We start from the raw sequence: 23,700 nt of genomic DNA, 5'->3' as shown, positions 1-23,700 counted from the left end.
TAAAATAAGAAATGACTGTAAAGTTGGAAATAAAGCGTTTCAGGGAGTAAAACAACAAAAATTATCTAAGGGCAGCGTTTCTTAAACCAAGCTTGAAGAATTGGCGTTAAAAATTCTACAAATAAAGTTGTTTGTTTACTTTTTTTATTCATTCATTCTTTCATTCAGATTGAATAAACTCGTCTGCGTGCATGCTCTCAAAACTTTTTCTCTCGGATATCTGCCGACAACTTATTGCGCGCTAGATATGTTGTGAACTAGGCAGGATTTAAAATTTTCAAAATATTCGTTGCTTCCAGTTTTGTCCTGCATAAATCATATTTCACTATTTGTAAAATTGTTTTGATTGGTTACGAAGGTGAGGGGTATTGGACCTTGCTCACAAAAGCCAATCAAGTGCATTCAATAAGCAGTGTAGTTAAATAAATAGAGAATTAACAGAGTTATTTTGTGCATCTGCAGCGATTGGAAAGCATTTCAAAGAATCTCATGGCGATGTGAACCTCCTAAAGGAAAACCAATTTCGTGTCCTGAAAAAATGCCGAGGAAAATTTGACTGTCTCATTTACGAGATGCTATTTATAAAGAAAAATTTGAATACGCAGGCGGACTCCATACGTGCTAAACTCTTTGTTTGATATTGAACATTTTTCACTTCACAACTTTTATTAATTAATCTCCATTGTCTATCTTTAGTATTTATACATTTAATCACATATTTTCTTTGCTTGATAATGACGTTAAGTCAACGTCGAAACGTCGTGGTCTTTTTAAAATTTTTAAACGGAGTTTATAATGTTTTTAGCGAATGTCTTATCGCAAATTTTTATTGTAAAGTGTTTTACTAAATCGCTACTTATATCTGAAATTTGCCCTATTTTAATTGAAGTTGATGGGCTTAAGAGTTCAGCATTAGCTGCCTGTTTAAAACTGATGTTTTTATTTTCTCCAATTCAATTAACCGAAAAAAATAAATCTCGGTAAAAAGGTTTTACATGTCGCGGGGCGGAATGAGGTTCAGACGGCAAATAAGGCTCTGTTTAAACCCGAGTTACAAGGGCTAGATGTCTCGATCATCACGCTATACGGACCAAACACATGTATTAAACAAATACTATACTATTGGACCGCCTGGTCACGTGGGCTAACGTTACAACGGATGCTCTCAAGACTCGTTCATCACGCGTCCTGTCGCATACTCTGGGATCAATGTCAAAAGCGTCCGTAGAAAGATGGTACATTTTAAGCTCGTTCAATAAAACGAGAAAGAAGTAAACTAATTTGCCACGAGCGTGGGACCAACGGCCGAGTCTTCGACGGGTGGCGAGATAGATTAAAGAAAGATGATAGTTTTATTACGGGTAAACACTCGCTGATGTTACGGTGGCCTGTAGGGGACATGCGATGCAGAAACAAATAAATAACTAGCACTGTCAGTTATAAGTGGCAGTGCTAGATATAAGTAGCAGTGATGCTACTTATATCTAGCACTGCTAGTTATAACTGACAGTGCCACTTATAATTAGCACTGTCACTTATAACTAGCACTGCCACTTATAACTAGCACTGTCACTTATAACTAGCACTGCCATTTATAACTAGCACTGTCACTTATAACTAGCACTGTCACTTATAAATAGCACTGCCACTTATACTGACAATCTTGGACAAAACTGTTGAAACAATGGAGCGGAGCCAACGGAGTTCAGTTTTACAACCCCCCTCCCCCCATTTCAATGTTGTTTATGCTTTAGTGTTTTTAAAACAAAACCTGTCGAACCGTTAACCTCAAGAAACAACATTGAGTAGGGGGGATGGGAATAAGATATTTTAACCCGCTTGAAAGTCGGGACATTTGTGAAGTTTGAGGAATTGCGATATTTCGGTGAGCGAAGGAGCCATAACTATTTAAAACTCTTCGACTTGTTTTTGAAAAAATAATTTACGCCTCAAAAATATTGTTTATTTAAATTTTACAGGCAAAGAAGAGACTTCTCAGGTCAATGGCGTACGCATGCTTTTTTCTAGTCCGATCGAAGATGCTCCTATGAGCAGGGCAAGCGTTTTTGAAGACCAGTGGTCATGTTGTAGTCATTTAAAAAGTATTTGACCAAAGAATCTAGTTGTAAACTATATGGAGAGGGCTGATAAACAGTGGCAGTATCGACCCATCAACGTATAGTCGACGTTTATTATAATATAAAGTGCTGAAAACTGTTGTCAGCCACCTTTTTATAGCTTTAACAGTTACCTTAAGTCATATATACGGTAAAGTACTTTGTTCTAACACGGCAAAGTATTTTGTTCTAACACGGCAAAGTACTTTGTTCTAACACGGCAAAGTACTTTGTACTAACACGAGAAAATACTTTGTTCTTCCACGATAAAATACTTTGTTTTAACAAGGTAAAGTAGAATATCTCAGCATTCAGACCCTTTCCCTTCCGCCATAGTGCGAAAAGCGAGCGAAAAGCCTCGCGAAAAGCCGGCACGTGGATGATTTTGAGCCTGCAGTGGTTTTTAGCGGTGGCAGTGCTAGTTATAAGTGACAGTGCTAGTTATAAGTGGCAGTGCTAGTTATAAGTGAAAGTGCTAGTTATAAGTGACAGTGCTAATTATAAGTGGCACTGTCAGTTATAAGTGGCAGTGCTAGATATAAGTAGCATCACTGCTACTTATATCTAGCACTGCCACTTATAACTGACAGTGCTAGTTATTTATTTGTTTTTGCATCGCATGTCCTTTACAGGCCACCGTACTGATGTGCCTAAAATTTCATCTACGATAAAGTTTCATGAAAAGTAGTAACAATAAAATGAAACGACAAACCAAGATACGAAGTGATATAACTACTGTCTTATTTGGATTGAAATTGGAGGGTTTTATATAAATCTGAGGCATTTTACAATGAAAACAATTCTTTCAATGGCCGTCTTTACACTAGAAGACGGACAAATCTTCTAGGGGAACAAGTCGTCTGACGATTTGTTCGTCTAGTGTGAATTTAAGACGGTTTTTTGACGACTTGTCCGTCTATACGATGAAGTCGAGTCGTCTAAAAAAACGTCTTCCCAGACGGCCAAATCGACCCACAAATCCAGACGACATGTACGTCCGAAATCGTGTCCTTCGCGTTTCCACACTAAGACGACTTGTCCGTCTCAGACGATTTGTCCGTTTCTAGTGTGAAAACGACCAATGTAGCAAAACATGCCCACTTGCATTATAAAAAAAAAAAAAACATAAAAAAACTAGCAGGTTATAGAGCAAGAAATGATTCAATCTCGAGCCCAGAGTCCTACAGCTCCTCGGTCAGGGGCTGAAGATTCTGAGATAATGGCATTTTTTATTGCACAAAACGCCGCCATTTAATGAGGCCCTGTTAGGGTAGGTAGTATGCATGCCTCCCGTCCGAATTTCAAAGCTTGTCATGTCGCAATTTGGAATGGTCCGCAGGTCGCTGTTCGAATTTCGTAATTTCGTCATTTTCGTAAAAGGATCGTAATTACAAATATTTTTTTAAATAAAATACTTAACAATGATTGGTTCTAGGAACTAATAAACAAGTGTTAATGACGTGTTTCGTCACGTCTGTTTATGCCAAGGGGATACACAAGAGCAGGAGATTCTTGAGTCGGGCTAGTCTGAAATTCAGCCGTCCTCTCGTCCCTAACCCCCCAACGGGTTGGGGGGTTAGGGACGAGAGGACGGCTGAATTTCAGACTAGAGTCGGGCATTTCATTAAGGAAGTGAAAACTATATTACTTCTTGACCGATGATAGTTTTTTCTACTTACAAAAGTAGTTCTAAACTGATAAAAAAGTTCTTGATCACTAAAAATATTTCTCCACTGATTTCTCGACCTCGACGGGTCAATATATTTTTGGACTGCTTCCCGCTGTTTCTTGATCAAGCATTGCATCTCGCTCGGTTGGAATGACATCTGCGCTAACTTGTCTCATCAGGTTGGCAGATTAGAGCAGCAATATTCCCACTTCGTCTTGATCTTCCACAACCATAACGAATAAGGATCTATCAGCCTTTGTAGCAAAATACTAGTGGGTAGGAAAAGCAACGAAAGTTTTTACTTACTTACTTAGGCCCATCGCTCCAGGTGGAGCATAGGCCAATGACAACAGCTCGCCAGCGAGCTCGACCTTGGGCTTTCCGCACAACATCTTGCCAAGCGAAACCCATTAACTTTAGCTCTGCTTCCGCGTCGCGACGCCAGCTGTTTTTGGGGCGACCTCTCCTTCTTTTTCCCTGGGGGTTCCAGGGAAAAAGAAGGAGAGGTCGCCCCAAAAACAGCTGGCGTCGCGACACGGAAGCAGAAAACAGTTTTTGGCTGATTGTATTTATCTACTTTTCGACTTGATAGCTTTTTGCCTGTCAAATCTGCGGGACCTAAAAACAAGCCCTGCATGCTGATGATGCAGGGGATTTGCGACTACATCAGGTTCGTCGTCGAACATTTAAGAAACCGAGAGATTCGCCGTAGTTTTCTTATTTAGTTCTTTCCTTGGCTGTCGATATTTTAACAAAAGTCTTGTCGTTTCTCACATTTTATTCTTCTATGTCGCTTCTAAAACGCCGTGTTGCCAGTCGGATTTTAGCGTAACATGGCCTCACTGCTAAACCAATCAAATTTCGCGCTTTCGTCACTTGACGTTTTAAAATGGCGGACTTACAGTACGAATCGCCAGTGTGCCCATAGTTGGTGTTCAATCAAATTATCGCGTCGAACGTATGAAAATGTTTTATATAGCAATGATACTCATCAAACATTTTTTAAACGAAATAATTGTACACACGAAGGAACGTGATTCACGGACATGTCGCGATCATGACTAATACACCACACGAGTACTACGAGCAACATACGGGTAACATACGAGTAACACACGAAACATACGGGCACATACGGGTACATACAGGTAACATAGAAGTAACATACGGATACATACGAGTAACATACGGATACATACGAGTAACATACCAATACATACGAGTGCATACCAGTTCATTTTTGTTTTATTTTTGTTTTATTTTGTTTTATTTTTCATTTTTATCAGTATGCTCCCCCACCCCCTTCCCGTCAACAAGGTTGCGTGACGAGCCCAAAGGACAAAACGTATTGAAGACGTATCAAGAATTTGAAATGTTATAAGGTCAATAGCTCAACTTCTTGAATTCACTTACATACGATCTTACCCGTAACATACGAGTAACATAAGGACACATACAGGTGCATACCAGTTCCTATTTCATTTCACTTTATTTTATTTTGTTTTTTTTATTTTTCATTTTTTTGTTCCTTGTCCTTTGCGCTCGTCACGCAATCTTTTTGGAGGGGAGAGCGATGGAGAAACACGTTACATCTAATGACCAATAATTGATTTTTCGATTATTATTCGATTATTATACTCGTATGTTACCTGTATGTACCCGTAATTGCCCGTATGTTTTGTTTTGTTTACTTGTGTTGCATAAAATAAAAATGAAAAATAAAATGAAATGAAATGAAAAAGGAACTGGCATGCACCCGTATGTTACTCGTATGTATCTGTATGTTACTCGTATGTTACCTGTATGTAACCGTATGTACCCGTATGTTCCGTGTGTTACTCGTATGTTACCCGTATGTTACTCGTGGTACTCGTGTGGTGTATTAGTCATGATCACATGTCGCAGCAACAAGGTCACAACATGTTGACGGTAAATGTAAGAGGGGACATGGTGCAGCGACACGAATCCCCTGAGAAGGATCAGCTCAGTACACACGAGACTGAGGAGATGCCGCTGCTAATCATCGCTACATTTCCTTGTGCGTAAACATGTTTGCGATTTTCATGTCCCTTCGACATGAAGCAGGTACATTGAGGTCAGACATGACCTCGATATTATTAAAACACGGCATTTCCCACCAAAAATTGCTTTCCAGTCAGAGATATCAAAAACCTAAATTTCAAGCATCAGTGCTTCTTCAAGAGAGAATTGAGTGATTGAATTTACTGCGTAAGACAAAGGGTAAACTATGAATAAACTTGAGGAATACATGTCAGGGCAGAGGTTTATCCAAAAGAGTCAAAAGACTGTCCCCATTTCTTATATTTTGATCAGATGGGAGACTGCCAATGTTTGGCTTTCATATCATACTTTCCTGCTAGCCAAGGTTTCACTACTGTTTCAATGTCAAATTTAAATTGTTTTGATTCGAATCATTTAAATATCTTGACAGCAAGCTCGTTCTGTTGGCTTTTAACAGGGGTTACTTTGCTTTCAGCCAATTAGCTTTCATCAGAGCAAATATGAACCAATTTAAATGAAAGTTACCTCGAGTCTGCGGTTTTCATTCCTGTATTGAATCAATGTTCATGCCATTCTGACTTATAACAGATCCAGAACTTTACATTTTATGATTTTCTTTATCCGTTGACCACCACAGTTTCTCGATAAAAAAGGAAGGAACAGATAAACTTCGTTTTTTTCCTGTTTTGAAAACCACGGCGTTTACAAGGTTTACATTTTTTGGAGTACATATTATTCTTTATCTGAAAATATTAGGTTTAAATAATTAACATGTATCGGCAGATGTTTTTACTGTCTTGCTGTTTAAATCAAAGAAAAGAAATGCTGAAATATCAAATCCCTTGGCTCTGTTCATGATGATCTGCAGAGAATTTTTCGCAAGCCATGAAATGTCAAAGTTGTGTTCCGGCAAGGTGCAAGGTAATCAATGTTATTCTTTTCCCCCAAAAATTACATTGTAAGTTACATCAGTAACGTGCGATATCTTTACATATCAGACTTTCTGGCAAATCACGAACTGAAGCAACCACCTTTTTTTTATCATGTTGCTTAAGCAGGGCCGTTGTTTTGTGTTTTGTCTGTTATTAAACATATTCTCTTCCGAGATCGTCGTTTTGTTTGACGGATTGTTCAGTCTCAAGACAGTGGGCTCTTTATTAGACTATCATACTTCTGGGAACGGAGTTCCATTTTTACCGGTAACGAATCGTTTATTAAATAACTAGATGGAGTCATATGTCTTCGCCAGTCTCTATATATTGCGATGAAGGATTTCCCGAGCTTCCGTGACGGATTCAGTCTTAAATTCAATTGAAACTGTTGTTCAAATTTAACTTTACATTGCTTTAGCTAGCTAAGTGTCAATTTTCTAATTTGTTTTGTTTCTAATATGCTCTTAACAATAGGCTAATCCTTTTCACACTTGTACACTGTTGGCAAATTACATAAAAAGATTTGACTTTACTCATTCCAGCTCAGTTTCATAGCCAGCATTCATGCTTGTCAAACATTACATGTAGATATGACTAAAAAGATCGATATTTGTTTGAAAAAGAATCGAAAGAAAGAAGATATTACAAAGACCAGTGACTCGTCCTTACTAGTAGAATGCATTTATTATGTACCCTGCTCAAATCCGTACAGTTTGTGGTAAAACGGAAGACGGACATGAAAACGAAACAACAAACGGGGATAAAAAAAATGATCTCATTTTATTCTCCACAAGCTGGGGCTGGTAGTCCAGTCCAGTCCGTGAACTCTCTCTTCCCGCGCGCCCTTTAGGGGACAGGTTGAGTTTAGATCGACGACAACGAAAAAGAATGACATGTGCTCGAGAGTATTACTTTCATTTTTATTGTATAGGCCAATTATACATGTCGGTTGTCCCTTGTCATATATTTCAGAGGCTGCATAGCTAATAGGTGATTTTGAACGCATTTATCAGTTTGAAGAGCCATACCCCGATCTCCATTCGCTTTAACTGCTTTTTTGCCAGTTGGAAAAAAGTGTGAATTAGTGAAGAGCTGTGAATTAGCGATTTTCTTTCACTTAATAAGTTGCCCTGTTACAACTGAACAGATTGGTCGTCCTTGCGCTGTAAATGTCCAAGCTCTTTTCTGTTGACTACACATTTGTTTTAACGGTTGTTTTGAGAATTAGATTGTGCATCAAGAGGTTACTCTCCTAATTGACCACCTCCTGTCACCTCAGTATTTACGACACTTTTGTGAGAAACTGTATGCCAATTAGGAAGAGCCGATCTTTAAAATGCCAAAAAGTTTTTTGGGGAGATACCAGGATAACTACTCCCACTAGATGGGACACTATTACATCGCAGGCTACGGCCGTCCCCCCCCCCCCCCCCCCCCGGCCGTCATCTCCATTCAGATTCTCCTATCAGTTAGCCGTAGCCTGTCCAAGGCTCTCGGTTTGTGGGGAAAGAGGGAAAAAGCGGGCGAGCGCGGAAAAGACGCTCGTTCTTTCCCCGCTCGCTCGCCTCGCGTTTTCGCTCTTCCCCCACAAACCGAGAGCCTGGAACAGGCTAAGTTAGCCGGTGCTTTTTTATACGCGCCAGTTACGTGTCTTTCCTAACAAGACCCTAGGAACGGCACAACACAGTGATCCCGGTAAGGGCTCGAACTCGGACCTCTCGATCGATCGAGAGTCCAATGCCTTAAGCCATTGTATCTCACGGTGGGGTTTGATATACCTTTATCGGTATCTAAAAATGAAGTTTTCTTTTTAGTCAGGGGATTATGGCGACAGCGAGAGGGAAACACTCCACACATTATCCAGAAAAGGAAACACACAGGAGATCAGAGTACTTCTTCAACAGAATGAAGGTCAGAGTACAGTGCGAATCACTGTACAAAGATTATGTTTGCTCTTTTACTGATATCATTTGCCCTGCATTCTGTCATATCAACCGACCACAGGTAGCCCAAGCGATGAGTATCTGTATTGTGTTATTACGCAACAGTCGAAATATAAGAATTTGTATAGGGAGAAACGGTTGTATTCTAAAACCTGATAATATTAACGAGTTTTCTTTTTAACTTAGTTGAAAGACAACCAATGCAAGGTAACTGAGTATTTTGCATCAAACTCGTAAATATTTTCAGATCTTAGAATATAACCATTTCTTCCCATTTAGATGCTTGTACAACCAACTCTCTCTAAAACGGACACCATCGGGACCGGCTCCAACTGTCCGTTTTAAAGAGGTGTCCGACTTAAAGGGAGTTTAGTTACAGTAAAATGACTAAAAATTGGCAGGGACAGGACCAACACCAGGTGTCCGTCTTATTAAAAGAGGTGTCCGTCTAATAGAGGTGTCCGTTAAGAGAGAGGTGACTGTATTTCGACCGTTACGTGTAACATACAACAGATATTACGTTAACAAGTAAACTGAAATGGGATCAACTCGTATCGACAGTCTCAAGCAAAGCATCTAAAGTACTTGGCGTTGTGGGGCGAAACTTGCATAACTGTCCCAGATCGGTAAGAGAAACGGCGTATAAGACTTCAGTCCTACCAACCCTCGAATATGCAAGTGCCGCATTGGATCCCCACTACGAGAAGGATAATCAAAAGCTGGAAAGAGATTAGAGAAAGGCAGCGCGATTCTGCGCGAGCAACTGTGCAAGCGTGACAGATATGCTTCAGGAACTCAACTGGGAAACTCTAGCCACTAGAAGGAAAACCGACAGACTATCTTTTATGTATAATTTTTTTTTAAATCTAAAGGAATTTTCAGTAGCAGCCTATCTGATACCACATAAGGAAAGAAGAACCCGTGGAACCACGCTCTTAAGTTTTAAGTTCCTAGGGCAAAGAAAAGATATTTTTAAGTTTTCTTTCTTCCCACGAACAATCAATGAATAGAACGTCCGTGAGTAGAACGTCCGTCGATAGTGTTTAATCGAAAATAGTTAATAAATAGTGTTTAATCTAAGTTACCGATTTAATAAAGTATATGTGTAGATGTAGATACTCACTTAACAAGCTTGGGCTACTTGTGTTACAAATACAATGTTTTCCTTTTCGTAGACCAATTTGTGGCCACCTCTGTAGACTAATTGAATTATTGTATTTCTGTCTTTTTTCAGACATCGACAAAAGAGACAGCTATGGCAAAACCGCTCTCCACTGTGCCGTATCAGCAGGACAAGTCGATACTGTGAAATATCTCCTTCACAATCATGCAAATCCAAACCTTAAAGACCACAGAGAGGAAGCACCGCTACACGCTGCGGTCCGCACTGGAAACGTGGAAATGGTGGAGGTAAAATTTTGAAGAGCTTCAGTGACATTTTTAATAATTCTAAAACAATTTTAACTCTAAAGAACGTATTGCAAAGTAAATGACACAGGCATTCTCGGAAAAGAAATTCCGAGTGCTCCCGACAGGTAAGGTAAAGCCTGCACACGAGCCTAGCAGCACGTCAGGCCGGGGCGGGGCTTATCCTGCTTTCCGTAGCATGTAGCGACTAGGAGTATTTATTTTCCCTGGATGGGATGATAGTCCATCGCAGGGCTACCCCTAGCAGTAAATTCGCCGGTACCCATTCATTCACCTGGGTGAAGAGAGACACTATGAGAGTAAAGAGTCTTGCCCAACACAATGACCTCGGCCAGGGCTCAACCTGGACCGTGTTGTTGTCGCTCGATCCAGAGTCCAGCACGCTAATCGTTAGGCCACCGCGCCTCCCATGCTCCCGACAGGAGTCGAACCTATGACCTTCCGAATTTAGTACCTCGCAAGAAGAACTTCGGAATCTTAATTTGCAAGATGTTCTTCGTAGTGAAAATTATTTTATTTTTTTACATGTACATTCATCGATGAGAAATGATTTTGAAAGTTTTTAGTCATTTTGAATTGATGTCGGAAGATATACAAGGTGTACGAAATCTCATAAGCGTGCTCTGCCTTATATCGTGGTGTATGTTTTTCATCCGTTCTTTTCGCAGGCTTTACTGAATCACAAGACAACTAACGTTAACATTGAAGGACGAAACAAGTACACTCCGCTGCACAGCGCTGCTCATTTAGAACATAGAAACGCCCTGGAAATTTGTCTAAAGCTGGTAAGGCAAACCGGAATAATATATGTGAACTAACTTAGTAGACATTTAGGCATTAACACCAGCTAAGATGACGCACCACACGCGTAATCATTCGTTTACGAACTTGAAACAAAGTCGTTAACTAAATGGGTTTATACCATATACCAGCAGTTGCCCGGACTGTTATAGTCCTGGATGGAAAGAGAGCTACTGTGAGACAGTGTTTTGCCTAAGAGCCCGGTTAGGACTCAAACCCGGACTGCTTGATCCGGAGTCCAGTGCGCCATCCATTAGGCAACGCCTTTGGGACCAGAAACAGTATCCACTTTGGAGTGATGATTTAGAATTGTATTGTTTGTATGTGGTTAGACCATGATTATCCCGCGAATAGGCTCCCAAGTGGGAAGCCTCCCTTATAAGCCTGGTGATTTCTTGGAGGTCTCCTCACCTTACCATAATTATTGCTAATAGAAGTGACTAATAGATGATGATGTATAGGGCGGAACGCGGAGCGAGCCAAAAAATGGGAAAAACGAGCCCGTTCTCTCCCCTGCAAGATGTTCCTACCCAGATCGCGCTCGGTTCGCCCCATTCCCCGACTTTTTTCTCTCTATAAAGCCCTACGGAAACGCGTTCGCATGATAGACCGTTGGGGTTTCCATTAGCGTAGGTTCGTCTTTCTAAACCCCCCGATACCGTTCTGGCAAAAAGTTGAAATTATGTTTGTTTTAACAACTTTTGTATTCTTTTCAGTTGGACTGTGGTGCCAAGGTAACGGCCAGAGGACTGGATCATATGACCCCACTTAGCGTGGCCACTCAAAAGGGGTCAGCGGATATCATGGCATTGTTCTTCAAGAAATGTACGTCGTGATTAACCTTCTCCCCAGTCCCCAGAATAATCCACCAGTGTTTGCCTACATAGAATCCATTTTCTAACTATCAAGTGTTGCATGTATTGTTTTACCATAGGGAAAGTGACGCCCCCCCCCCCCCCCCCCCGATAGTAGCCACTCGCTGAAAATAGGAAGAAGTCACCCTACGGTAGTTAAATTTTAACACCTCACTTGGTCGTATGATTACCCTGGAGTGATACTTTTGAACTACAAAGAAAATTCATAGCCAAAGATAATTTAACCCGGGAAAAAATACAAAAAGTATTTAAGACGGAATCCACCAGAACTATTTCAGTACATCTCATTGCAAACTTCTGTGTTACTGTTTCAAATATCGTATCAAAAGAATCATTTCTACCAACACCAAACATCGAAAACAAAATAGCTACAGTGAATTCTTGTGAACTTTGAAATTCATTTTCTCAGGCTCTATTAAGAAATTGTTGCTGGTGTTATCACGGATAAATGCTAACATCTTTAGCGTTTAAAAAGGAAAGAAAAAACGCAATCGGATTTTAATTATTCTGGTACTCGATTTTTTTCAACTAAAAACAATATTACTTGATTTCCTGATGGATTCCGTCTTAAACACGCTTTATCAAAAGCTTTCCTCTTTTTCCCAGTTCTTTTAATTTTCGTTGTGAAATTAGTGTCGTTTCTCTGTCACAGGTAACGAAGTCCAGAGAAGCACAAAACAGAAGCTAGACTTGATCTATGGTGTTGACTTCGAGGGAAGTTCCCTGTTGCATCTCGCAATAGACAGCGGTGTTTTAAAGGTAGCGTAAAACGAAAATATTTGTCTTTTGAACTAGAAGTTATTGATCAGTGGTAATACAACGAGCTAGATTTGCACTCCCCCCTCCCCTCTTTACGGGCGCCTCTTCAGTCCATTATCCAGATCATAATAAAAATCTAAAATCTGAAAAATTTTCTTATATATTTTTCAGGCTGTAAAGTTGTGTTTGGACCATGGTTGTTCTGTAACAGCTGTCAAGGTAAGTGAAGTCACTGCCTTTGATAGACAGTAACTGCAAATGGTCTTATGGATAAACATTTGAGATGCGGTAGTACTTTGTCAAGAATGTTGCCGTGAAAACGAACGTGTCGGTTTGTACTCATTTTTTAAACCTTGCCTACTGAATGGTGATATTAATCAATGATCAAATATTTGTCATTTTGGCTAATAGATTTAATCCTTTTTTATCTCCTTGGTAAACTAGAGGCTAGATGGTGGTACTCCAATTCATCTGGCTTGCCGCCTCGGTGCACCAGAAATCCTTCAGTGTTTATACGAACATGATCCAGCCGCCTTCCAACACGCTTTAGTGGATAAAGAAGTCATGACACCTTTACACAGGTAAGTAATAATTGCACAGCATTGTAAAATCAGCCTCCTTCTCAATACCCATCTGTTTAGAGTTTTAAGGACGCGTGAGGTGCACTTAAAAGTAGCAATCAATAACGTTGCAAAGAGGGCTTAATCCTGCAACGGGATTCGACCCATATCCTTAGATGCTGCAACATCCTGCACGTGAATCACAAGCCTCATGGGCTCGAACACATCCTCTCTAGGTTTGAAAGGTTCTAATATCATTTAAGCCTAATTAAATTATTTCAGACTATTTCTTTTCAACTTCATGAGAGGAGCCCTTTTACGTAATTTTTCTCGTTTGGCCTCATAGCCAAATCTGCACAAGACAGCGGCCGGACTGACAGAAGATGATCAGTTAATTCTAGCATTTAGTAGTTAGAAACTTATGTACCGCGGTCAAAGAGCTTTTCCGCTTATATCTTTTTCAAGGGCTAAAGCTCAGAAGTGATTCCTGGGGTCAGCGATAATTTATATACTCCAAACGCTTCATTTGACTTTTGTATCATTTATGAATCTTGATCAATATATGATTGAAGCTGTTACAGAACTAAGAAACGAAGAATTCTGTGGTTCACGAAGTTTGTCGTTTTTTCTTTTTAGATGCGCGATGTACAACCATGTCAGTGTTGTTCAGTTTCTGGTAGATCATGTAAGTATTAAAAAACATAACTTATTTAAGACATAAATTTAAATATTACGTCTCTTAGTTTGAAAATATTCTTCTAACAGTCGCTACCTTTTCCTAATTTATATACGGAACGAGAAGAAAACGCAGCGTTTGTAAAATCGAGTGCCTACGAAAACGGTGAGCGACCGAGCAATTTCCGTTCAAACGCGTAGGTTTTGTGGAAAAGACAGGGCAACTCGCAGTGCTAGCGAGACACGTACAAAATTCTATTTTTTTATTGTTTTTCAAGTTTTATTATAAAAAGCGTTTGCGTTACTATGCGACTATGCGACCACAAACTGAACTTAGAGAGACAAAATTTAATCTAATGAGAAAAATATTCATAGGAAGAACGTAAGTCGTAACTATAACTTGTTTTATAAAGGGAAAACTTACCAACTCGCATTGCGTTCCAACACTCATCATCATTAATTTTACCATAAAATTGTGTTTTCAAATAGTTTTAGATGACTGAATCGCTGTTAATTATAACAACACTGTCTCGACGAATCCAATAATCTTTTGGGACGATCACTGACGAATCCATTCTGAAACTTTTTTCTTACCTAATGAAATAACACACAGTGACCATATTTTCTCTACAGGGTGTAGATTTAAACCCACGTGACCGCGAGAAATGCACACCGTTGCTTTTAGCTGCAGCTCATGGCTGTTCAGCGGTCGTCTCGCTACTACTAGAAAGTGGAGCTGACGTCACTTGCGAGGACGAGAAAAAGAGAACCGCGCTGCACTGGGCCGTAGGACAGGACAGAACTATTGAGCGGCTATTAAAGGTAAAGCTAAAATACGCACAAAAATGTCTCCCATGACAAGTTTTGTTTGCTCTTATATAAGACAAAGTATGGTACGTTCTTCCTGGATTAAAGTCTCGAAGGAAAAGGTGTCAAGAAAATAAGAAAACTTGTTCCCCGCACCTCGTTTTAGAATATCGAAGAAAATCTTGTCAAAGACGGATCTTGTTTCATTTGTAAAGCTTAGACGAGCAAACAAATCTTGGTCAGGAAAACTGCTGCACGTTCACAAAATCAAACTGATTATTGTTGTCATGCGGACTTGAAACCTTTTACACGACGCTTCTCTGACTGGTTTGACCTGTTATACAGGATACACAGGTACAGGAACTGAAGCTTGTCAACCAACAGGACAGCACAGGAGCCACAGCTCTCCACTATGCTGCACAGGGAGGTTTCCTCAAGGTCAGTATAAATAGTATAAGTTTTTCATCTTTCGAGTGGCCTAACGATGAGTATTCTATAATGTAAAACATGTATTGTTTTCTTTTTTTTTGTTTGTTTCCACTGATTTTGGAACTCGAATTTTTCTAACGTCCTTGAATTTCATTTTTTGACATGCGCAGAGTGTGCTCTTACTCCTGAAAAATGGCACAGACTCAAGTTTAAAGAATAATAAACTGGAAACTCCACTTCACCTTGCTGCCAGGTACGAGCAGTGAATTACGAAATATAAGATGTCTTATTCAATAAACTAAGTACATCCTTCAGTAAGACGGCCGGCAACTAATTAACTAGTGGAAATGACTTTAAGATTTTCAAAGCTGAATTATTAGCACCAAGCTACTGGTATTTAATTTTTTTTTAAAAGAGTTATTTTTTCTTAACTTGTCGTTTTAATTTTTCAGTCACGGCTGGCTACCTATTGTAAAAAAGTTAATGGAAGGTCGACAGACTCGTTTAATGAATGTAGGTAACTTAAGTGACCACACGCCTCTCCATCTTGCTGCCTCTAACGGACAAGACAAGGTTGTCAAATTTCTTTTGGACAGAGGAGCTACTATAGAAAGGTGAAATAATTTTATATTCCTAGCCCATACTGGGAGCCTTTAAAGTGCTCGTCATTGAATCAAATGTTCATATCAACCTTGCACAGTACACACATGAGAGTTACCGGTTGTGGCACAACTTGCAAAAAAACGCTCGGGCTCGCCTGGCTCGCTGGCTCGCCAGTCTCGCCTCGCTATTTTTTGCAAGTTGTGTCCACAACCGGTAACTCTCATGTGTGTGGGGGTCGCAATGCCAAAACTCTCATGTGTGTGGGGCCCGCAAGGCCAGCCCTTTTGTGTGCGGGGCTCGCAAGGCCAACCCTGTGCTAGGAACAAATATCAATTGAACAAATATTTTTAAGGTATATACACCGAAAAATGGCTGCCGCAAGATATTCGTCAGAAGTTTTGCAAGCTATGATGGAGGAAAACCTCCGTGAATTTCAAGAAAACCCCCAAAGAAATTTAACTTTTTTATTGGCCCACACCGATTTTAACGAATGGCTCCGTGTATGGAAAATGAACATACCGGAAGCTAACGAAAACAACAAAGATCTTTACACTTTTGCAAGAAAAAACAAAAAAAAGTTTTATGAGCTTTTGGTAAGCGAAATTGATGACTTACAAAATTTAAAAGCAAGCTTTGGACTTGAAGTCAAATTTTCAAAAAAAATAGACGGTGAGACGCAACACATGGAACACTATTTCAGAGAAAGTGAACCACACCTTTTTTTAAAAAACGACAAAGACCAAATAAAAAAAGAGTTTGACAAATTTATTGACAAAGCAAAGGGAGAAATTGAGGGTTGGTCAGAGAACGGCTCTGGGTGGGCCATTGAAAGAATAACAAATGCGTACATCAACGTTGCGCGTTATCAGCCATTGAGAGGAGGAACTTATTTGCCTTTGCCCCCAAAGTTGGCAAACAAGAAAGCAATTATTAACGTGCAAAACAGGGATAACGAATGTTTGAAATGGGCTTTGAGAGCTGCATTATTTCCGCCAAGAGATGGGAAAAATCCGCAAAGAACAAGCAGATACCCAGTTGACGACGGAATAAACTACAATGGAATCGATTTTCCAACGCCTCTAAAGCAGATTGACAGGCTTGAGGCGCAAAACAACAACCTTGCAATAAATGTGTTTGGATGGGATTCAGAAGACAAATGTGTGATACCTTTAAGATTAAGCGAAAAAGAAAATAGCATTCCCCGTATATTCCTTATGTTGATTGAGTCAGGATTAACACAGCACTACTGTTTTATAAAAAGAGTAAGTGCTTTGTTACATGACCAAACTGGAGATCAGCATAAAAAACACTTTTGCATGATGTGCTTGACAGGTTTTACAAGAGAAGACTTGCTCGAAAAGCACAAAAAATATTGCAATGGCGCTAAAGGCAGGCCAACAAGGATTGAAATGCCGGAGAAGGGGAAAAACACTCTTTCTTTTAAAAACTACCAAAAACAAATGAAAGCGCCTTATACGATTTACGCCGACTTTGAGGCATTGCTAAGGCCGATAGAAGGGTGTAAACGCGAAACGCCCGAGGAGCGCCAGATAAGAAAAGACCTTGGTGAAGAAGTAAAAGACATGAAGCCGAGTTACACAGACAAAACAGAACAGCACGAGGCATGCGGATTTGCTTACACAGTTGTAAGAAGTGATGGTAAACACGAAAAAACATTTGTGTACAGAGGAGAAAACTCCGTTGAAGTATTCTTGAACTGTCTTTTAAGTGAAGAAAAGAAAATAAGATATGAATTGTCAAAGCAAAAACCCCTTGTGATGACGGCAAAAGACTGGGTAAACTTCAAAAATGCAACCAATTGCCACATTTGCGAAGAAACGCTAATAAAACAAAACTTTTTGGACTCTTTGCCAGTTTGGATTGGAAATAAAAAGGAGCTTAATTACTTTGGACAGATGCACAAAAAATGTTATTACAGAAAGGAAAAAGAGGCAAAAAACCTGGATACCGAATACCACTATGAGCTAAAAAAGCTTGAAAAAGAAACATACAAATTAGCCGCGAAAAACCAAAAAAACTGCTTAGCGTGCCACAAGCCGCTTATCCAGCCGAACTACAAGGATGTGGTAAAAGACCATTGCCACATAACAGGCAAGTTTCGAGGAGCCGCACACAACATTTGTAACTTTATGATGCGATTAGATCCGAAAAAGGCACAAATACCAGTTGCATTTCACAACCTGAGGGGTTATGATGCGCACCATTTAATGCAGTCAATTTCAAAGATTTCAAAAGAGGCACAGAAAGAAGTAAAATGTGTTGCAAACAACATGGAAAAATACATTACATTTTCACTTGGCAAACTGCGTTTTATAGACAGCTTAAACTTTCTTAAAGGAAGTCTTGATTCACTTGTAAAAGCGATACCGAAGGAGTCATTAAATATAACAAAATCTAATTCAACACAGTCGTCTGATGAAAGTTTTGAACTTCTTTGCAAAAAGGGAATTTACCCCTATGAATACATGGACTCATGGGAAAGATTTACAGAAACAAGTTTGCCAGAAAAAGAAAAGTTTTACAGCAAGCTCACCGACGAGCACATAACGGATGAAGAGTACGAACACGCGCAAAAAGTGTGGAAAACCTTTGGCTGCCAGACCCTGGGCGACTACCACGATTTGTACGTTAAGACCGACGTGACCCTGTTAGCCGACGTTTTTGAAAACTTCCGAAAAATTTGTCTTGAGAAGTACGGGTTGGACCCCGCGAATTATTACACGACGCCAGGCCTTGCTTGGGATGCGCTTTTGAAAAAGACAGGTGTGGAGCTTGAGTTACTCACAGACTACGAAATGCACCTCTTCGTCGAAAGGGGAATAAGAGGCGGGATTTCGTCGATAAGCAAGAGATATGCAAAGGCGAACAACCCATATGTTAAGGGATTTGATCCGAGTCAACCAAAAAAATACATAATGTATCTCGATGCGAATAACCTTTACGGGTGGGCAATGAGCAAGCCGCTTCCGAAAAGTGGTTTTAGATGGAAAAAGGTTATGCCAACAGAAAAAGAAATAATGACAAAAAAAGAGTTTGCAAAATCTGGCTGGCTTCTTGAAGTTGACCTGGAATATCCGAAAGAGTTGCACGACGCCCACAACAGCTATCCATTAGCACCGGAGAAAAAGAAAATAAACAAAGAAATGTTTTCGCCTTACCAAAAGAAAACAATAAAAGATCTTGGTTTGCACCCGCCGGACACCGAAAAGCTTGTTTTAACGCTTGAAGACAAAACGAATTACGTCGTGCATTACCAAAACTTGCAGTTTTATTTAAAACAGGGAATGAAGCTCAAAAAAGTGCACAAAGTTTTAGAGTTTGAACAAGAGGCGTGGATGGAGCCGTACATCCGGATGAACACAGAATTCCGAAAAAAAGCGGAAAGCGACTTTGAAAAGAACTTTTACAAGTTAATGAATAACTCAGTTTTTGGAAAAACAATGGAAAACTTGAGAAACCGTGTAGACATAAGAATAGTGCGTAGCGATGAAATAAACAAAATAAGAAAATTAGTTGCAAGCCCATTGTATTCAAGGCATGTAATGTTTTCAAACGATCTGGTTGGAATAGACATGCGAAAAAGAAAGCTTTTGCTTAATAAACCGATTTACACAGGCATGTCTATTCTTGACTTAAGCAAGCTATGCATGTATGATTTTTATTACAACCACTTGAAAAAGGAGTACGGAGAGCGTTGCAATCTTTTGTATACGGACACAGACAGCCTTTTGCTTGAGATAAAAACAGAAGACGTTTACGCGGACATGGCGGCGAACATTGACAATTACGACACAAGCGACTACCCGAAAGATCATCCGCTGTTTTCAACAAAAAACAAAAAAGTTTTGGGAAAAATGAAAGACGAATGCGCAGGAAAACAAATTTCAGAGTGCGTTTGTTTGAGGCCAAAAATGTATTCAATAATGACAGAAGGCGAAAGCAAAAATGAAATCGAAAAAATAAAGAAAAGCTTCCCTGAGGTGGAAATAAAAGAGTGCGCGTGCGCGGGGGCCGGGAAAAGAATGCAGGCAATAATGGCAAACGATGAAGAATTGGTCAAAAAAATAATAAAGAAACATCCGAAAGCAAGTGTGCTAAAATGTTGCAAAATGCTAAAAGTGGACGAAATAAATATAAAAAAGGCAAAGGGGGTAAAAGAGTGTGTGACAAAGAAAAAGATAAATCACGAAAATTTCAAAGAAACACTTTTCCAAACCAAGGAAAGCTTTCACGAAATGCACATGCTAAGAAGCTTTGACCATGTGATGTGTTCGATAGTGGTGAACAAAAAATCGCTGTCCTCCTTTGACTCAAAGCGATGGATAGCGGATGATGGGATACATACAAATGCTTACGGGTATAAGTTTTGCGAAACAAAGCCTACATAAACATAACGTTTATAGCTTTTCTGAGCCCAAGGGGCTCAAGCACTAAGTGCTTGGTGGTAACTGTGTATTTGGAGGAATAACAAGCAATTCTTCACGCACGAAGCCGCGCTTTGGACCATCGTGCAAGTAATAAAGAACTGGCTGATTAGGTTTAGTAACAGACCTTTCAATGCTGTAGACTTTTAATGACCAAATCGGATCTGTAGCCCTTTTTACGCCGCCTTCCAGCTCGCCAGGTTGGTAGAGAAAGCGCACATTAACGAGAGAGGGGAGTTTTTTTCTTTCTTGCCAACAGGTCTTGTATATTTTGAGGACGGTTTTGACGAAACAGCCTTTTCTTTAATTGCAGCAGCAGGTTTCTTACCAGTAAGACTGGTTACTTCGTTGTTTAGAGCGGCAACAACTTCGGGTAGCCTTTTTACCCACGCTGTCGACCGCTGGCCAGATGGCAGGTTCATCTCGACACCGTACTGATAACCAAACAGGCGCCCTGCCAGTGTTTGATTAAAACGTTCAACAATAGCTTGATCTCTGTGAATGTTAACACGCCCGCGTCTAATATAGGTTTTGTGATTTTCCATTTCTTTAGTAACAGCTCCCATGAATTCGCGACCAGGGTCAACTTGAAGCATCTGTGGCCATTTTAGTGCACTTCGCCTGTAAATTGTCTGAAAACCTTTTGCAACCTCAGTTGAATCTTTGGAGGTCAAAGGCTCGGCCTCTTTGAAACGGCTGGCAACGTCAACAACAGTCAGCGCGTATTTGTAAACTTTTCGCCCTCGCGGCAGTTTGTCGTGTGGCAGAAAAAGAAGGTCCGCCTGGTGGACCGCGTTTGGAGAAGAAACATCGAATTTTGGGCGAGGAACGTATCGTGGTGCCGGAAGGTAGATCTGCCAAAGGGCCTGCTTAACTAGCCACTTTTTTGCGGCATCTTCGGAAACCTTGGCAGCCTCGGCTAATTTTTTTATCGCAGCAATTCCCTTCCAATAGCCCTGGGGGCTATAGTAGACTTTCGAGATTTTCTTCGAAAAGTTTTGCTCCGCAAAAATCTTTGCATCCATGCGTATACAAGAAAAAAAAGAAACGTTTAAAGAAACCGAAAGGCAGCGTACCCAAGAGCAAGAGCGCCTGCGCCAACAAACATCAGTTCACCTTGTTTCTGCTGCTCGCTTGGCTGATAAAAATCAGAGAACTTGGGTTCTTTCGGAGGAATCATTTGTTTGTCAGGATGTGCCTGGTTGTAGAGTTTGAAAGCGTAGTCTGTGTTCGTAAAGTTTTGTTTCGCTTGCTGTTTGATCTCATTGTTGGTTTCGATCCAGTCGAGAAGCTTCGTGCGGTCGCGAGAGTACTTCGCGTAAGCTGCCTGGTAAGCCTCGAGAGCTTTGTCGTGTCTTTCTTTTTCTTTCAAAGCGGCGTCATCTCCGCCACCCAAAGCTCGAGCAAGATAGTTGCCGCCAATGAAAGCAGCAGCGTTCAAGATAGCTCCGCCAGCCATAATCGCTACGCTTGCCATTGTGTGTTTTTGTTCTTATATTATGATATTTTTTTTTTTTTTAATTGGTGGGGAGAATTTTCTGGTCCTCGAGATACTGTTTAAGTGCAACGCTGCCAGCCATGACGGCTGTGAACTTTACATAGTTCATAAAACTGCTGCTTGGGTCGGATGTGAAGTTTTCTTTTACAACTTTTTTGGCAGCCCAGCCGATTCCGGCGGCGAGACCTGTAATGGTGGCGGCATCCATGAGCGTTTTCACGAGCTTGTTGTCGGACATGGCGGTTCAGTATAAAATAATAAAAAATATTCAATTGAAAAATTTTTTTGTTTATTCTTCACCGTTTTGCGAAGCAAAGTTTGCAACTTCTTCACCAGATTCAACTTCTTTTGTTTTTTTTATACCTCTTTTAAAAATTGTATCCTCATCCTTTTGCACCCGAATAGCGGTTTTAACGCAAGTTTTGGAAAATTCAAACCAAAGTAATGCAATACCAGCCATAGCTGCACCTTTAACAAGGTTGTCAAGAATAAAACCAAGGGACATTGTCGGTATAATAAATGAAAAATAAATGTTCAAAAGAAATTTTTTAATCCATCGGACGGATTCCTCTTTGTTTGCGAGGTCTAATGGCATTTTGGATTGTCGAAGGCGTGTCTGAAGAACGCGTTGCAACCCTTCCAATACTTTCTGCTGTAACTGGTGTGTCATCAGTTATAAGAGTTGGCGGAGCTTTAAATGTTGGACTTCTTTTTTCGTTTATAAAGGCTTTTATGTCTTCGCGTTTCACATAAGTTGTAACGATTGCAACGCTGATACCAAGCAAAGATATCCATTGATTTGTGGTGAGACCGCTTGATTGCGGCTGAGCCTCGGGCGGAGCTGGTTCCGTTACGTCCGGTGGTGTTACATTTCGCTTTGCAGCAGCAGATTTCTTTTCCTTTTCTTTTGCAATTATTGCAGCAGCCTCGATAGCAGCTTTTTTCTGTGCTTCACGAGCCTGTTTTGTTTTTTCAGCTGCAAGCTTGCCAGCAGCAACTCGCTTTGGATTTTTGGCAGGCTTTGTTGCTGGAGTTGTTGAAGTAACTTGTTTCTGTTCTTCTTGAGCGATCGGAGTTTGTTCGAGCTCGGCCATTTATAAAAAAAAAAAATAATAATATTTAAATAGAAAATTGCTCAGCAACATTTTTTGCTAAGCAATTGCTAAGCATTGTTCAGTAATTACTTAGCATTTTTTTAGCATTGCTCAGAAAAATCTTCAGTAGTGTTTGTGTCCGCATCTTTGGAAGCGCCTTTGGTTTCGCACAGCGAAGTGTGCGACTTTGTAGCTTCGTTTAAATCAACGTGCTTTGTTGTGATGAGCGCAGCATTTGCAACGGCAAGAAATCGGCCGCATTTCAAAGCCAGACCGCCAGCCAAAGTTGACAGCTCTTTACTGATGATGTAGTCGTTTTTTAGTTCCTTTTGATAATCATTGACGTCCTTGATATTTACGGCCATACCAACGACTTTAGTTACAAGAAAAATAAAGCTGTCGATCAAGCTGTCGGTTGTTTTGGATCCAACGTATGCCTCATATCTCTTTAAGTACTTTTCAACTTCTTTATCTGTCAAGCGCTTCACCTGCTCGTGTGTCAGTTGCACACCGATTGCTTCTTTGGCTTTTCCTGTTGAAACAAGGATTGCAAGCTGTTCACGCAAAGCAGGAATGTCAGGGCCTTGAATGAGTGCCATAGCGCTTTCTGTACTTTCTGGTTCAGCTCCTAGCAGTTCCATTACGGAAGCTAATTCTTGTTCACTTGCAGCGCCCTTGACGCTCTCGGGAGGAGAAGTTGCGAACGGGTCAGCCATTTATTACTCTAAAAAATATGTTCAATAAGAAAATTTTGTGCCGTAAGGGTGGCGATGAGAAATGACAAGATGCGAAAACTTATTTTTTTTTAGCTTTAAAATGATTTCTTTGTAATCCTCATGGGCAAGTTCGCCAGCGTAATCCTCAAAGATTGCCTTCGTGGTCTTGGCAGAGGGGGTGTAAAAGAAAACGATTGCCGCAACATTTTCGCGGAATGAGGATGTTATGCTTGTCAATTTTTGAGTTAACACCCATATGCTCAAGCCTGCGTGGCGAGCAGAGAAAGCAAGATTCACCAACTCCCCTGTTCTTCCTTTTACATCTTT

At 40.3% G+C, this 23,700-nt stretch overlaps 1 protein-coding gene across 3 annotated transcripts in view; it reads left to right on the top strand.

Moving 5' to 3' along the window:
- LOC144644774 (transient receptor potential cation channel subfamily A member 1-like) overlaps positions 1-23,700 on the top strand; it is a 50,261-nt gene that overhangs the window by 6,000 nt on the left and 20,561 nt on the right. For 2 of the 3 annotated variants that reach the window (XM_078504300.1, XM_078504301.1), the window contains exons 2-13: positions 8,555-8,651; positions 9,918-10,093; positions 10,780-10,896; positions 11,629-11,737; positions 12,440-12,546; positions 12,718-12,765; positions 12,991-13,127; positions 13,743-13,791; positions 14,415-14,603; positions 14,934-15,026; positions 15,188-15,270; positions 15,470-15,631. In XM_078504300.1, coding sequence (XP_078360426.1) covers positions 8,555-8,651; positions 9,918-10,093; positions 10,780-10,896; positions 11,629-11,737; positions 12,440-12,546; positions 12,718-12,765; positions 12,991-13,127; positions 13,743-13,791; positions 14,415-14,603; positions 14,934-15,026; positions 15,188-15,270; positions 15,470-15,631 — 1,367 coding nt within the window. Of the gene's footprint in view, positions 1-6,605; positions 6,730-8,554; positions 8,652-9,917; positions 10,094-10,779; positions 10,897-11,628; positions 11,738-12,439; positions 12,547-12,717; positions 12,766-12,990; positions 13,128-13,742; positions 13,792-14,414; positions 14,604-14,933; positions 15,027-15,187; positions 15,271-15,469; positions 15,632-23,700 lie in introns of those variants that run through there. The other variant, XM_078504303.1, reaches the window with a different exon arrangement.

This window comes from Oculina patagonica, chromosome 2 (genome assembly GCF_052425735.1).
Source record: "Oculina patagonica isolate OP01 chromosome 2, crgOcupat, whole genome shotgun sequence".
NCBI lineage: Eukaryota > Metazoa > Cnidaria > Anthozoa > Scleractinia > Oculinidae > Oculina > Oculina patagonica.
Note: the sequence above shows the minus strand (reverse complement) of the source record. Positions and strands in the feature narration are given on the sequence as shown.